Source organism: Equus asinus, chromosome 10, assembly GCF_041296235.1.
Source record: "Equus asinus isolate D_3611 breed Donkey chromosome 10, EquAss-T2T_v2, whole genome shotgun sequence".
NCBI classification, from domain to species: domain Eukaryota; kingdom Metazoa; phylum Chordata; class Mammalia; order Perissodactyla; family Equidae; genus Equus; species Equus asinus.
In genome coordinates this window covers 51,536,414-51,548,920 of record NC_091799.1, presented here as the reverse complement: position 1 = coordinate 51,548,920, position 12,507 = coordinate 51,536,414, and the positions used below count along the sequence as shown (strand labels likewise).

At 49.7% G+C, this 12,507-nt stretch overlaps 1 protein-coding gene across 8 annotated transcripts in view; it reads left to right on the top strand.

The window, feature by feature from the left end:
* Positions 1–1,244: 1,244 nt before the first annotated feature.
* Positions 1,245–12,507, top strand: part of AKAP8L (A-kinase anchoring protein 8 like) — a 25,917-nt gene continuing 14,654 nt past the window's right edge. For 2 of the 8 annotated variants that reach the window (XM_014853539.3, XM_070519278.1), the window contains exons 1-4: positions 1,245–1,381; positions 5,569–5,643; positions 10,312–10,344; positions 10,645–10,885. In XM_014853539.3, the coding sequence (XP_014709025.1) occupies positions 1,369–1,381; positions 5,569–5,643; positions 10,312–10,344; positions 10,645–10,885 (362 nt within the window). In that variant the 5' untranslated portion in view covers positions 1,245–1,368. Of the gene's footprint in view, positions 1,382–3,821; positions 3,914–4,795; positions 4,870–5,568; positions 5,644–10,311; positions 10,345–10,644; positions 10,886–12,507 lie in introns of those variants that run through there. The other 6 variants (XM_070519276.1, XM_014853540.3, XM_070519277.1 and 3 more) reach the window with 6 other exon arrangements.

Sequence of the window (12,507 nt, the reverse complement as noted above, 5' to 3'; positions counted from 1 at the left end):
CAGGGCCAGACTTCCTCAGCAAAAAGAGGAGGATTGGTGGCAGATGTTATCTCAGGGCTAACCTTCCTCAAAGAAAAAGCCAGCAAGAGCAGCATACTTTAAAACAACCTTGTCAGGTAAAACAGAAAAGTATTCAAGTCATAATTGTACAGCTTGATGAATTTTCACAAACGTTAAGTACCGTTTTCAGTGTCTGTGGCTCTGCCAAGCCATCTCTTAGTTATGAGATGTCTCTGACATTGGATTCCACACATCCAGTGAGGGTCCCCAAGTCCATCTCCCAAGTCCAGAACAACCAAGAAGCTTTTAGAGAAGGAGTTGCAGCTTTAACGCTTAAGTGTTAAGGACCTTGAGCAAGTCATGACTTTGAAACCTCGATTTCATTATTTATTATTTTGTATTTATATTTTTGGGGGAGGAAGATAGGTCCTGAGCTAACATCTGTGCCAATCTTCCTCTACTTTGCATGTGGGGTGCCTACACAGCATGGTTGACGAGTGGAGCAGGCCCGCCCCCAGGATCCAAATCCGTGAACGCAGGCCGCCGAAGCAGAGCGTGCGGAACTTTAACCTCTCGGCCACGGGCGGGCTCCAGTTTTATTTTTCAAATGAGATTGTTTTTTTAAAAAGGTGCTCGTAGGTATGAGGGAGCCTCGACATGATAAACGATCCAGTAGATTTAGTCATGTACAAGCACGCTACATAAATATCTTCGTCATCGCTACGTAGCGGTCGATGGCGAAGCGTGGCCTCCGGCGCGGCTCCGGGCCGACGCTGCGAGCGCCGCCCGCTAGGATAGAACGTGCGCCCTGCACCTTCTTCGGCGCTCAGTTGCCATTTTCATTCCAACATGGCTTTACCGTGCTCGTTTTGGAGCTGAAGGCCAGAGAACTAAGACATTTAGGCTAGGCTGGACAGGAGCCGGTGGCAGAGCCGGGACGGAGCCGAGGCCCGCGCCGGAGACCCGAGCCCTTCCGGGGACCTCCCGGCACAGTCCCTACTCCCGCCGGGCCGCTCCGGCCTCTGGCCTTCCGGAAGCGCACAGGTCCGGCCCTTGGGACTCTACAGAACTCCGCCTCCAGGCTAGGTCCTCTTAGCCAATCACCACGGGTGTTCAATAACAGGAGGCGGGAATAAGGAGGGGCTCTCAAGGGGATTGGCAGCACCATCAGCCATTGGTATGAGGAAATGCCGAGATAGACAGCATAGCTTCCCCAATAGACGTGAAGCCGGGGTCCGGCGCGAGCCAATGAGGTCGGGAGGCGGGGCTCGATTGTGTGTAGAAGGGGACCGAGGCATTGTCGCCGCTGTCGCGGCGCTTGACGCGCGGAGTGGTTGCTAGGCCTTCGGTGCGGTGTCCGCCGCTGGCATGAGCTACACAGGTGGGCCCAGCGGGGCGGGGGCCGGCTCCGGGCGGGGAGGGACAGCAGCGTGCCGGGGCTGCGCCGGCCGGCCCGCGCCTGCCCGGGTCCTGGACGCGGCAGTCTCCGCGGCCCCAAGATGGCGCCGCAGGCCTGGGTGCTCGGTGCCTCAGCCGCGCCCCCGCCCGCCGGCCCCGGCCTCGCCGCCTCGGCCCGCAGGTGGGCCGCCCTTCCGGGGAGCCCCTGCCGCGGTCGCCCCGGGGGCTCCTGCATAGCCGCCCTGGGGGCCGGGCAAGGGCGCAGGAGCGAGGCCCGGGCGCGGGGAGGGAGAAGGGGCCGGGGCCGCCCAGCCAGTGCGCGGCCAGCCAGGGGCCGGCGGGTTGTGGGCAGCTGGAGGGGCCCCCGCTCGCCTGGGCAGCGGCCAGACGTAGGGCTGCCGGCCTGAGCGTGCGCGGTGACTGGGCCTGCGCTCTCCTGGCATGTTGGGCGCTGGAAGCGGACCCAAGCCTCCAGGCTCCTCTGCAGGCGGCTGCAGTCTGGCCAGGCACGGAGGTGGGGGCGGGCCTCGGGTCTCCCTCCCTCCCTCCTCTGGCCCCCAGCTCGGGAGCTGGGCGAGAACCCGTTTTTCAAGCAGCCATCTGTTAGCGCAGTGGTTCTCAACCAGGGGCGATTTCTGGCCCCCAGGGGACGTTAGGCAGTGTTTGGAGACATTTTTGGTTGTCACATCTGGGTATAGGGATGCTACTGTGATCCAGTGGCTAGAGACCAGGAATGCTGCCAAACATCCCACGACGTACAGGATGGCTGCGGCCACAAGGAATTCTCTGGCCCTAAACATCAGTAGTGCCAATGTCGGGCAACCCTGCCCTAGCCTGTCTGCAGCTTTTTTGGTTCCAAGGAAAGTCAGTAGAGTTGTCACTGACATCTCTGGAATTGAGATCTGATCCTTTCCCCGAAGTCTTACTGAGAACTGGAAGGCAGTTCCGTGGTTTCTAGGGGCAGGACTGCTGAATAAACCAGAAAATCCATCGTTGGGTACTTTGGGGTAGCTTAATAAGAGAGCCTTTATATTTATAGACAAGGAAGCTGAGTTAGTGAGGTCACTAATGGACAAGTCTGAATATCAACTTCACATCTTGTAGACCGCAATTCTGGATTTACGTGATCACCGAGGTAGCCTAGCTAATGAAGTAATGATTAGGTTTTTCTTGATCTTGATCAACTGAAAACCACAGTAGCTTTATAGTGTGAGTCTTTCCCTTTTAAGAATCAGACAACTAAAGTCACAGCATTTTAAGTCACATTTCAGACAACTAGTTGCCTCTACGGAGAAGTTCTGGAGGCCTTGAAGCAAATGTTACCTGTATTAAGCATGGGGGTGACTAAAATACTTTACCTTTTTGATAACATGTCCAGCTTTTGAACGCAGTTGCTTTACATACACTTGGGAAAGGAGGCTCCATCTCGACCACTGAGCAGGGAGATGGAGCAATGGGCGACACAACAGAAAAATCCAAAATCTGACCTTCAGAAGGTCTGAAACAATACTAATCTTTTTGTAGGAAGATTTATTATCTTATTTATTATTTATTATTAAGACATTCTCTCACAGTTCTGTGTGTTAGGAGTACATCTGGCTTGGGACTTCTCATGAGACTGGTTACCTTGTGCGTGGTAGTTGGGACTATAGTTATCTGAAGGCTTGAGTGGGGCTGAGGACTCACCTCCGAGGCCACTCAGATTCCTGTGGCTGACAAGTTGATGCTGGCTGTTGGTTCTTCACCATGTGGACCTCTCCACAGGCCTGCTCTTAGGGGCCCTCACAACGTGGTGGCGGGTTTCTCCCAGAGTGAAAGATCTAAAAGAGAACAAGGCAGAAGCCTGAGAAGTCACACTCAGTCATTTCTGCAATCTTACTGGTTACACTGGCTCCCTCTAATAGTTTGGGGAGGCATAACCTAGTGTCAGGAGGCAAGAGTCATTGGAGGCTGGTTATCACCAGATAGAGGGTGGAGGCAAAGCAACTTAATTCCGGTTGTCTTCTCATTTTTGTTACTTTCTCTAATTTCTTCAAAGAATCTTCTTTCAAAAAAAAAGAAGGAAAAGAAAACTGAGAAACTCTGTATTTTTGAGCAAAAAAGATTGTCAGGGAGGCTGGCCAAGAGGGAGAGGCTATGATACCTAGTTATCATAAATCCGTGATCTGACCCTTAGCTTTATAAGGCCAAAAACTTGCTTATTTTTTCACCCAGAGTTGATCAGCCTGGTAAATCGAACCAAAATGAGAACGATTTATGAACCAGCCAAGAATTTGTTTCTAACTAGAACATAACTGGCTAGCGAAGGTCCTGCTCTAGAGACAGTATTGTGGGACAAAATGTTAACGGTGGGAAGACAGAACTAGAGTGGAGGTTGCCCTTGAGCTCTGGAGGTTTAGTGGATTGTCTTTCCCTTTTCCCAGGGAAGAACCGGGGCCCCTGTCTCCTGAGTAGATAGAGATCTTCTGCTCTGCCGCTTGTACTGTGTTGCAGTATGTGATCCTGCCAGCTCGTGGTAGGTTGAGCTGTAGCTGCAGCACTTCCAAACTCTAGTACCTGGGGTCGCTTTGCTGGTGGCCCTGATGCTGAACAAACAGGTTTCCAGAAGCTAGTTGACAAACAGTGCAGAAGGCAGGTGTAGGGCACTTTCTACACTGTGAGGCTTTCCCATAGATGAACTGTGTCTGACGAAGGCTCTCTGTGTTTCTTGTGGACAATGATTAGTTGTCAGTGCTTAGGGTTGAGGCATCTCGGGAAGGTCCCAGGTCCCTGGAGGGAATCAATTATAATGTACTCTCTTTAATCAGAGAAGGTGAAATAAGGTTTGACTTTCTCCTTAAGGCCCTAGTGCCCAGTCTCAGTTCCCTCCTCTGGAAGTAAAGATCAAGTGTGGGTCCACTGATCCTTGTTTGAAACTCTTGGAGCTGGGTGTATTTTAGAATTCTAGCTTGAGAGAACGACATTCTACAGCACCCCCACTGGGGTCTGGGGCAGCACCCTGTAATTAAACGTGGCATTTCTGTACCAAGTCAGGTAAAGAAAGAGCGTAATTGTCCTCACAAGTCAGTTTTGCCCCAGAATGAGTGTTGGCACCACATTTGAGGAGAACACTTGGTTTTCAGACCTTTTTGGATTTTGGAATTGCAAGGTGAGGGATCTAGGCCCACGTCCCTTGGCTATGGTGAGGATGAAGTGAAATAATGCAGATAAAGCTCTTAGCACTCTGCGGGGGACACTTGTTCACTGCTGGCTGCTGCTTTTGTCTTTGTTGCTGTGGTCTTAAGAGATGAACTAGAAAGACCATCAACAAATATGTGAATGCCCATGGGGCGGGGGAGGCACTCGGTGTATGCTTTTGTTGTAAATAAGCTATCGGAGGCACTGGCTTTAATTTTTAGGTCATGAGTTGGCTCTGATGGGAACAGACAAATGTTGTCTCTTATGGTATCTGTCATAATTTCAGTGCCAAGGGTAAGTCATTTAAAAATTATTTTTAAGTGCAGTTTTAAAGATAGTGTCAGGATTCATAATAATCTGTTACAATCAGCATTTAAGAGCAGTAGTTTCTGGTAGTGGTTCAAGTTCACTTGGTACTAATTTATTTTAAGTTGAGAGAGAGCTTGAGAGTTGAGAAAATAGGGAATAATATGTATATTACGTATAAGATTTATTCTGTATAAACATACTAACTCTAAGTAATTACATTTAAGAGGTAATTGTAATACGCACATCTTTTATGGGAAAACTAAAAAATACAAAGTAGTTGCGGTTTCAGATTTAGGGGGAATGGGAGGGGTATTATTTGCCTTAACGTTGTTCAAAACTAACCCCCATCCTTGTTTGAACTGGAGGTGGCTCACTTTTCACTGATTTGATTTGAGTATTTTCCTCATTTAACTAAATAATTTGGGTGCCCATTTATCAAAACAGGTTACTGGTTTAAGATATTTAAAATTTTATCCAGTTCTTCTGGCATAGCAAGTTAAGTTGAGCCTACCTTTCCACGGGTTAATATGTTCTGGAGGTGTAACTAAAGTGTTCAGAAGCTAGAGTTTTTGGAGGCTTTCCAGTGACAGGAGGACCTGCCAACCAGTCTGCACTGAAGGGTAGTCTTGGATTATCTCCTTGTGGCTTGTTTGGGGAGATTAACCACACTGTACATATGTTTAGGCTTTGTCCAGGGATCTGAAACGACTTTGCAGTCGACGTACTCAGACACGAGTGCTCAGCCCACCTGTGATTATGGTAAGTGCGGGCCCCTGGGAACCAGAGAGTGAAGTGCTCTGCCTTCTCCTAGTGGCTGAGCAATCCGATGTTTTCTTAGTTGCCTTTGGCTTTGCTGTCACCTTGTCTTGCTTTTCCAAATGTGAACTCGTGTAGGATGGTGTGATGGGCCATGCTTCCCTTGGAGGCGATTATGGGAAAGATATTTGTGTTACTAGCAAGCTGGCTTTTGAGGAGCTGTAAATGATTGGTTCCTTTGACCCTTCACCATTTTGTTAGAAGTACCTGTGATCTGTGACAAAAGTCTGGCTTTGGAAGATCCCCTTGAGGGTCTTGGAAGGAGAGTGGCCACTTAGAGTCCAAAGGATTGGTCTGAGCGGAAACCAAGACATTAGCTTAGCCCTGGGGTAGTGCATGAGACTGCTGTGTGGGAGAGGCTGCCTGTCTGACTCAAGCAGGTTTTTAGAGTCACAAGTCACACTGTCTCGAGCCAGCGGGCTCCTCACACACAGACAGTGTTGAGGGAAAATCTCTGACTGATTTCTCAATTGTGGACAGACCCACTGAATCTCTAATTCAGAAGTAGCCACCCAACAGGATCCATAAGATGTTCTGTCCGCGAGCTTCGGCAGCCCCAAACTGCCGACAGAGCTGGTCTTTCTGTGGTCTGTGACCCTGGGCTGGGCATCTGTTAAGAAGGAGCCCTCTTTGGAATTAAGAAGGATAATGCCTTGGTTGCTAAGATGGGTAATTTGTTTTACTACGATGGTCTGGGGACCTACACATTGACATTCCCTCAAGAGTCGCTGAACAAATGGACATAAGTAAGCTCGCTGAAGTCCTCCCAGGACTAGCAGCTCGTCCTCCCAGGGGGAGAGGGAGACTTAAAATGTTTGGAAATTGAGTGAGGAGGTATCAGGTATTTCATTAATGAGGACAACTTGGTTTGCGTGACCTCCCTATCCTGCCCTCCCAGCCTCACCGCTTTTAATCAAACGTAGTTCCAAATTGCACATCTTCTTTAAATTGTTTTCCCTCTGGTTCACATATCCTGGGAACAAGCATTTTATCAGATGTGCTATTTGCAGATATTTTCTCCCAGACTGTGGCTCGTCTATTTATTCTCTTGTTGATAGTGTCTTTTGAAGAACACAAGTTCTTCATTTTGATGAAGTCAAATTTATCAATAATTTCTTTAATAGATCGTGATTTTATGGTTGTATCTGAGAAATTTTTGCCTAACCCAAGGTCACAAGCATTTTCTTCTAAGTTTTCTTTTTAGAAGCTTCATAGTTTTATGTTTTACATTTATTCTGTGATCCATTTTCACTTAATCTTTATACTAGGTGTGCAGTATAGGTCGAGATTCTTTTACCTTTGTTGACAATCAATTGAATATATGTATGTGGTCTGTTTCTGGACTCTAATTTTATTCTGTTGATCTATTTGTCTGACTTCTCCCTCAGTACCACACTGTCTTGATTACTGTATAGTAAATCTTGACATAGTTAATGCGAGTCTCCAGGTTGGTTCTTTTTCCAGAATTGACCTGGATTTTCTAGTTTTTTGCTTTTGCGTATACATTTTAGAATCAGTTTGTCAATTTCTATAGAGATTTCTGATGAGATTTTGAGTGGGATGGCCTTGAATATCTTAACAATATTAAGTCTTCCAGTCCGTGAATATAGTATGTCACTCCATTTATTTAGGTACTTGATTTCTTTCATTAGTGTTTTGTAGTTTCCAACACACAGAACTTGCACATATTTCGTTATATCTACACCTAAGTAGTTCATGTTTTTAGTGCTAAGGTAAATGGTACTTTTAAAATTTTCAGTTTCCAATTATTCATTGCTAATATGTATAAATGGGGTTGATTTTTGTATATTGACTTTGTAATAAACCCTGCTGAGCTCAGTTATTCTAGTAACTCTTGTAGATGTTATTGGGATTTTTTTTACGTAGACAATCATGTTGTGAAAGAATAGGGACAGTTGGGGGCTGGCCCCGTGGCCGAGTGGTTAAGTTCACACGCTCCGCTTCAGCGGCCCAGGGTTTCGCTGGTTTGGATCCTGGGCACAGACATGGCACCGCTCATCAAGCCACGCTGAGGTGGCATCCCACATGCCACAACTAGAAGGACCCACAAGTAAAACTGTACAACTATGTACCGGGGGGCTTTGGGGAGAAAAGGGAAAAAGAAAAAAAAAAAAGAATAGGGACAGTTTTATTTTTTCCTTCTAGCTTAAATTGCAAGAACAATATAACAACATTTAAATGACATTTTGAAAAACAATCAACCAAGATCCCACCATTTTGATATTTAACTTTTGTCAGCATACCTATTTTAGGTAGTTGAATAATTTGTAGGTGGATAGAATTGTGTATCCTGCTTTATTTTGCTTACTGTTAGAAGCATTTCCTTGTACTGCATAAGGCTTAATAGATTCTTTTTGATGCCTACATACAATACGTCTCTGCGTAGGTCTGCTGTAATCTGGATAACTCTTAAGGTGGAACATTTACATTGTTTTCTATGTTTACTCTAAGTGTTGCTTACTATGACCATCTCCTTTTCTTTTGTTTGTTTCTTTCTTTTTTAAAAAATTATGTCCTTAAAATTCCCTTTGTCACCCATGATCTTACCCCTTTTGGGGGTGGAAATGAGTTTGTATGTTCTTGTGGAAGGGGCAGGTCTTGGGGAGTCCCCAAAGGCTGTAGTGTAGACAAAGGCTCCCCTCAAAGGGACCTGGCTAGGGAGCCCATCGAGAGTCTGGGTTGCATAGCAAGTAGCATATAGGGAGTGCTTGCCTCAGCCCCATCATCACAGCCACCGGCCTGGCCTTGTGTTCGCAGAGTTAAAGCCCACTGCTGCTTCCCTCCTTCATGCTTCCTTGCTCCTCTCTGGCAGGTCCTCGGCAGCTAAAGCCCAGGGGACTATATTCTAGCCCCTATGGGTCTGCCTTTGCTTCCCAGTCCTGTCTCCTTTTGAATAGCTAGTATCCACTGTCCCTGGTGCAGACAGCCACGTGGCAGGCTGTGCTCTTGAGCTGCCAGGTCCTAGTGTGCATTATTCCTTGTGTAGCTCTGCCAGCCCCTCTTCTTGCCTGTCAAAATGCATCCTTTGCCGCTCACTCCTTACGTGATTTCCCGCTCCTGGCTGTTGCTAGCTGCTCTTTGATTATTTATTGTCTCCTTTAAAATGCAGTGCCCTGGACCTCAGCAGTGCCAGGACTGCCAGCCTCTGCTCTGTGTGCTCTGAGGATGGTAGTTGTTGAATAAACAAATGAATGAGAAGCCTCTGCTTTGGTTTCCCCAGCTGAAGAGGATTTTTGCTTTGTGAACACGCTCGTGCCCACAGTTCATTAAATGTGGTATCTAAAGTTCCTCGCTGGTTTCTGGTGCCTTCCCCTTGCATTTGTGCGCTAGGTTGGGGAGGAACCTGAGGGTAGGACCTTGGCCTACACCACCCGCCTCCGCCCCATTCTCCCTGGTTCATCTTCTCTGTATGTGCACTCTTGCTCTCCTGCGGCTCAATTCTGTTCACCACACTGCCGTCTCACTGAGCTTTGGTCCCCCGTCTGGGATAAGCATGGCCTGTCCGTCTGCACGGCAGGGACAGTGTGGAATAGGAGGTGACTCTGGGGTCCCACCAGAGATACTGGGAAGGTAGTTGCCTGTTCTCGTGGACTCCCCTGTGGGGGAACCATGTCTGCTTGACTCAGAGTTCCCACTTGGCTTTGCGCTTTGTCAGTTCCCAGTGGCTTTATGTTGCTAAGGGAGTGAATTTTTCTCGTGTGCCGTGATAAAATCCAGAACATATTTATTTATTTATTTATTTACTTATTTATTTATTTTGAGGAAGATTAGCCCTGAGCTAACTACTGCCAATCCTCGTCTTTTTGCTCAGGAAGACTGGCCCTGAGCTAACATCCATGCCCATCTTCCTCTACTTTATATGTGGGACGCCTGCCACAGCATGGCTTTTGCCAAGTGGTGCCATGTCCGCACCCGGGATCCGAACCAGCGAACCCCAGGCCGCAGAGAAGCGGAACGTGCGAACTTAACCGCTGCACCACCGGGCCAGCCCCGGGAACATATTTAGTTTATAATACAGATTGTTCTCTCAAGCTGGGAGTTGTGTCGTCTTTCCCCCTACTGATGTGTTCCAGCACAGCACACTCACACAATTCAAAGGCTTGGTGGCTCTCCTTGTTAAGGCAGACATTTGAGGGACTGGGGTGGTCAGTTTTTCTGCTCCAAATGGCTTTGTTGGACAATTGAGTGATGTGGTTTCAGAGTAGATATGAACTCTGCTGAGCTTGAACAGCATAGTCTGGAAACCGCTCTCCTCTTCTCTGGTTGGTGCTTAGCTGGGGATGGGGGTAATCATCTAATTCTGGCTTTTTAAGGGAGGAGGAGCGTAGGGGCCAAATTCCTTTGCTGAGAGTCTTGGGAACAGGAGGGTCCTTAAATAGCAGAGGGTCAGAGCCACAGAAGGTCATAGGCACCAGGGCACCGAGTGGCCCAGGTCGTTATGTGGTGCTCTCAAGCTCAAGGCTTCTCAGAAGTTCAGTCTCCCGTAACCAGTGGGAATCATTGGCAATCATTGTCTTCCTTTGTGCCTGCTTTAAACTCTTCTTGTGTTGTAAGCAATTATAGGTGTAACTGCCTTTTTACATTTTGTAGGATATGGAACTTGGAACTCTGGGACAAACAGAGGCAAGTATCATCCCCACGATCACCCTCTTCTCCCTGGGGATTGAACTACTGTGCATTTCTGCTCTGCCCATCTTGGCCAAGGTTGGGGGGTGCCTCGGGGACCCTGGGGGCTCTGGGGCCAAGGACTCCTTCACAGGAGGCTTCATTGGAATGGCTAGGGTCCACCCAACCTCGGGTGGCTAGGTCTTCCCAGCTTGTCTCTGTGACAGAAGACGTCCTTGTCCCTGTGTTTGTCTCTCCCTCTGCATCTCCTCTCCCTGCTCCCGCCATCTCTCTGTCTTGCTGTCTCCCTCATTGCAGGCTACGAGAACTATGGCTATGGCTATGGCTATGGCCAGGATAACAGCACCAACTATGGGTATGGTATGGCCACTTCAAACTCCTGGGAAATGCCTAGCTCTGACTCACATGCAAACCCTAGTGCTGTGGGTAGCGCCAGTGCCGATTCCGTTCTGTCCAGAATGAACCAGCGCTTAGATCTCGTGCCGCACTTGGAGACGGACGCGATGCAAGGAGGCTTGTACAGCTCAGGTGGAGAAAGGTGAGTGGGTGCCTGTTTGGGGCTGAAGCTCTGCGGGGTTGCCTCTCGCCTGCTGCCCCGGCGTCTCCCTCTGAGCCGTCTCCCATGTCTGCACCCTGCCTCCTTGCTCTCCTGCCAGGTCTCCCAGAGACTCTGCTCGGGGTGCAGTGCACTTCCCTCCTCTGACTGGTCTCCCCCCTCACCCCATCTCACCTCCTCATCCTCCTGGTGGCCAGCCTCTCCCAGCTTGTAGGGGAAGGAACAAGCCTGGCTTGGGCTGACTTCACTGTATCCTCTGAATGGCTCTTCTCAGGAGCAGAGTGTTAAGGAGCCCCTCCCTCTGGAGACAGCCACTTGGAGTTCTCTCGAGACTCTGCGTCCTACGTGGGGTCAGGGCAGGAGAGATTGGGTTGGGTGTGCAGGGTGGGATGAGCTTTTGGGGCTGACCATAGTGAGCTGGGCTGTCCCTATATAAGGGACACAAGGGACAGAGCAGATGTGGACACTTCTGGCCACTCTTTGGTGCCTGACAAATGTGTGCCTGTTGAGCCTCAGAAGCGCCCCTGTGAGGAACTGTATTTGTCTTCTCCTCTGCAGGTGGGGGAACTGAAGCACAGGCCGGTCACACCCCTTACATAGAGGCACCCAGGAGTAAGTGGTGGAGTTGGGCCTTGCACCCAGATCTGCCCTGCTCCACAGCATCACGCTGTGGGTGTTTGTCATTGTCTGAACTGGTGCTTGCCCAGGAGTTGTTGTGCCCTAGCGAGAGACTTCCTTGAAGAGGGCACATGTATTTCTAGCACAGGGTGGATTAGAGCAGCCAAGTGGCTCCAGCTGACAGGTGGGAAGAGCAAGGCGTAAAGAGGGGCCTGGCAGGGCACTGGTGGGGTCAAGTAGAGGCCCCAGGGCTCCTTTGGGGGTAGAGGGTGCCAAGGGGACTTGTTTGCATGGGCTCTGTATCAAGCAAAAGTCTGGGAGGAACCCCAGGCACACCCCCTGCCCTCGTGCCTGATAGCCATGGTGCTTGGAGCTAAGGCTGCCAAAGGCAGGGAGGGGGCTTCACTTTTGCCTCCATGGCTGTGTAGGCTTGCTGAGCTGAGGGCTTGGTGGGTGGGGCTTGGGCTTGCCACAGCCTGTAGTTGGGGAACAGGGGCAAGGGATGGAGTGGCAACTGGGTAGTGCTGGCCGCTTCTCCCACAGCTGCTGGTGCTTCTCTGCTGCTTGACTTTGGCCAGGAGGGCCCCTCTCCCTGTGAGCTATGTGGGGTGTGGGTGGCAGCCATGGATAGGATGACTGGCTCTCTGCTGCGCTCTCTCCCCCGGTGGGGGTGGGGTTTGGCCCACCTTCCCACTTGCTGGGTAGGGTTTGATGCCTCGCCCCAGGCTCCAGACTGGTGTGAGAGAGCTCTTTTTCTAGTTCCTGGGCAAGCTCACAGTGTCTTTCCTGGTAAACACGACCCATTTTGCCTGCCTTCTCTCTTTGGGTGCTGAGAGGCTTTGGAGGGCCTGGGGCTTGCCCCAGCCATGAGGGAGGAGACCAGCACAGGATTTCTCATGGGCACTATGAGCCCTGCTGGGTAAGCAGGTACTCTGCTGGGGTGCCCATGGACTGCAGGATGCTAAGGGGCTCAGCTCTGCCTCCCC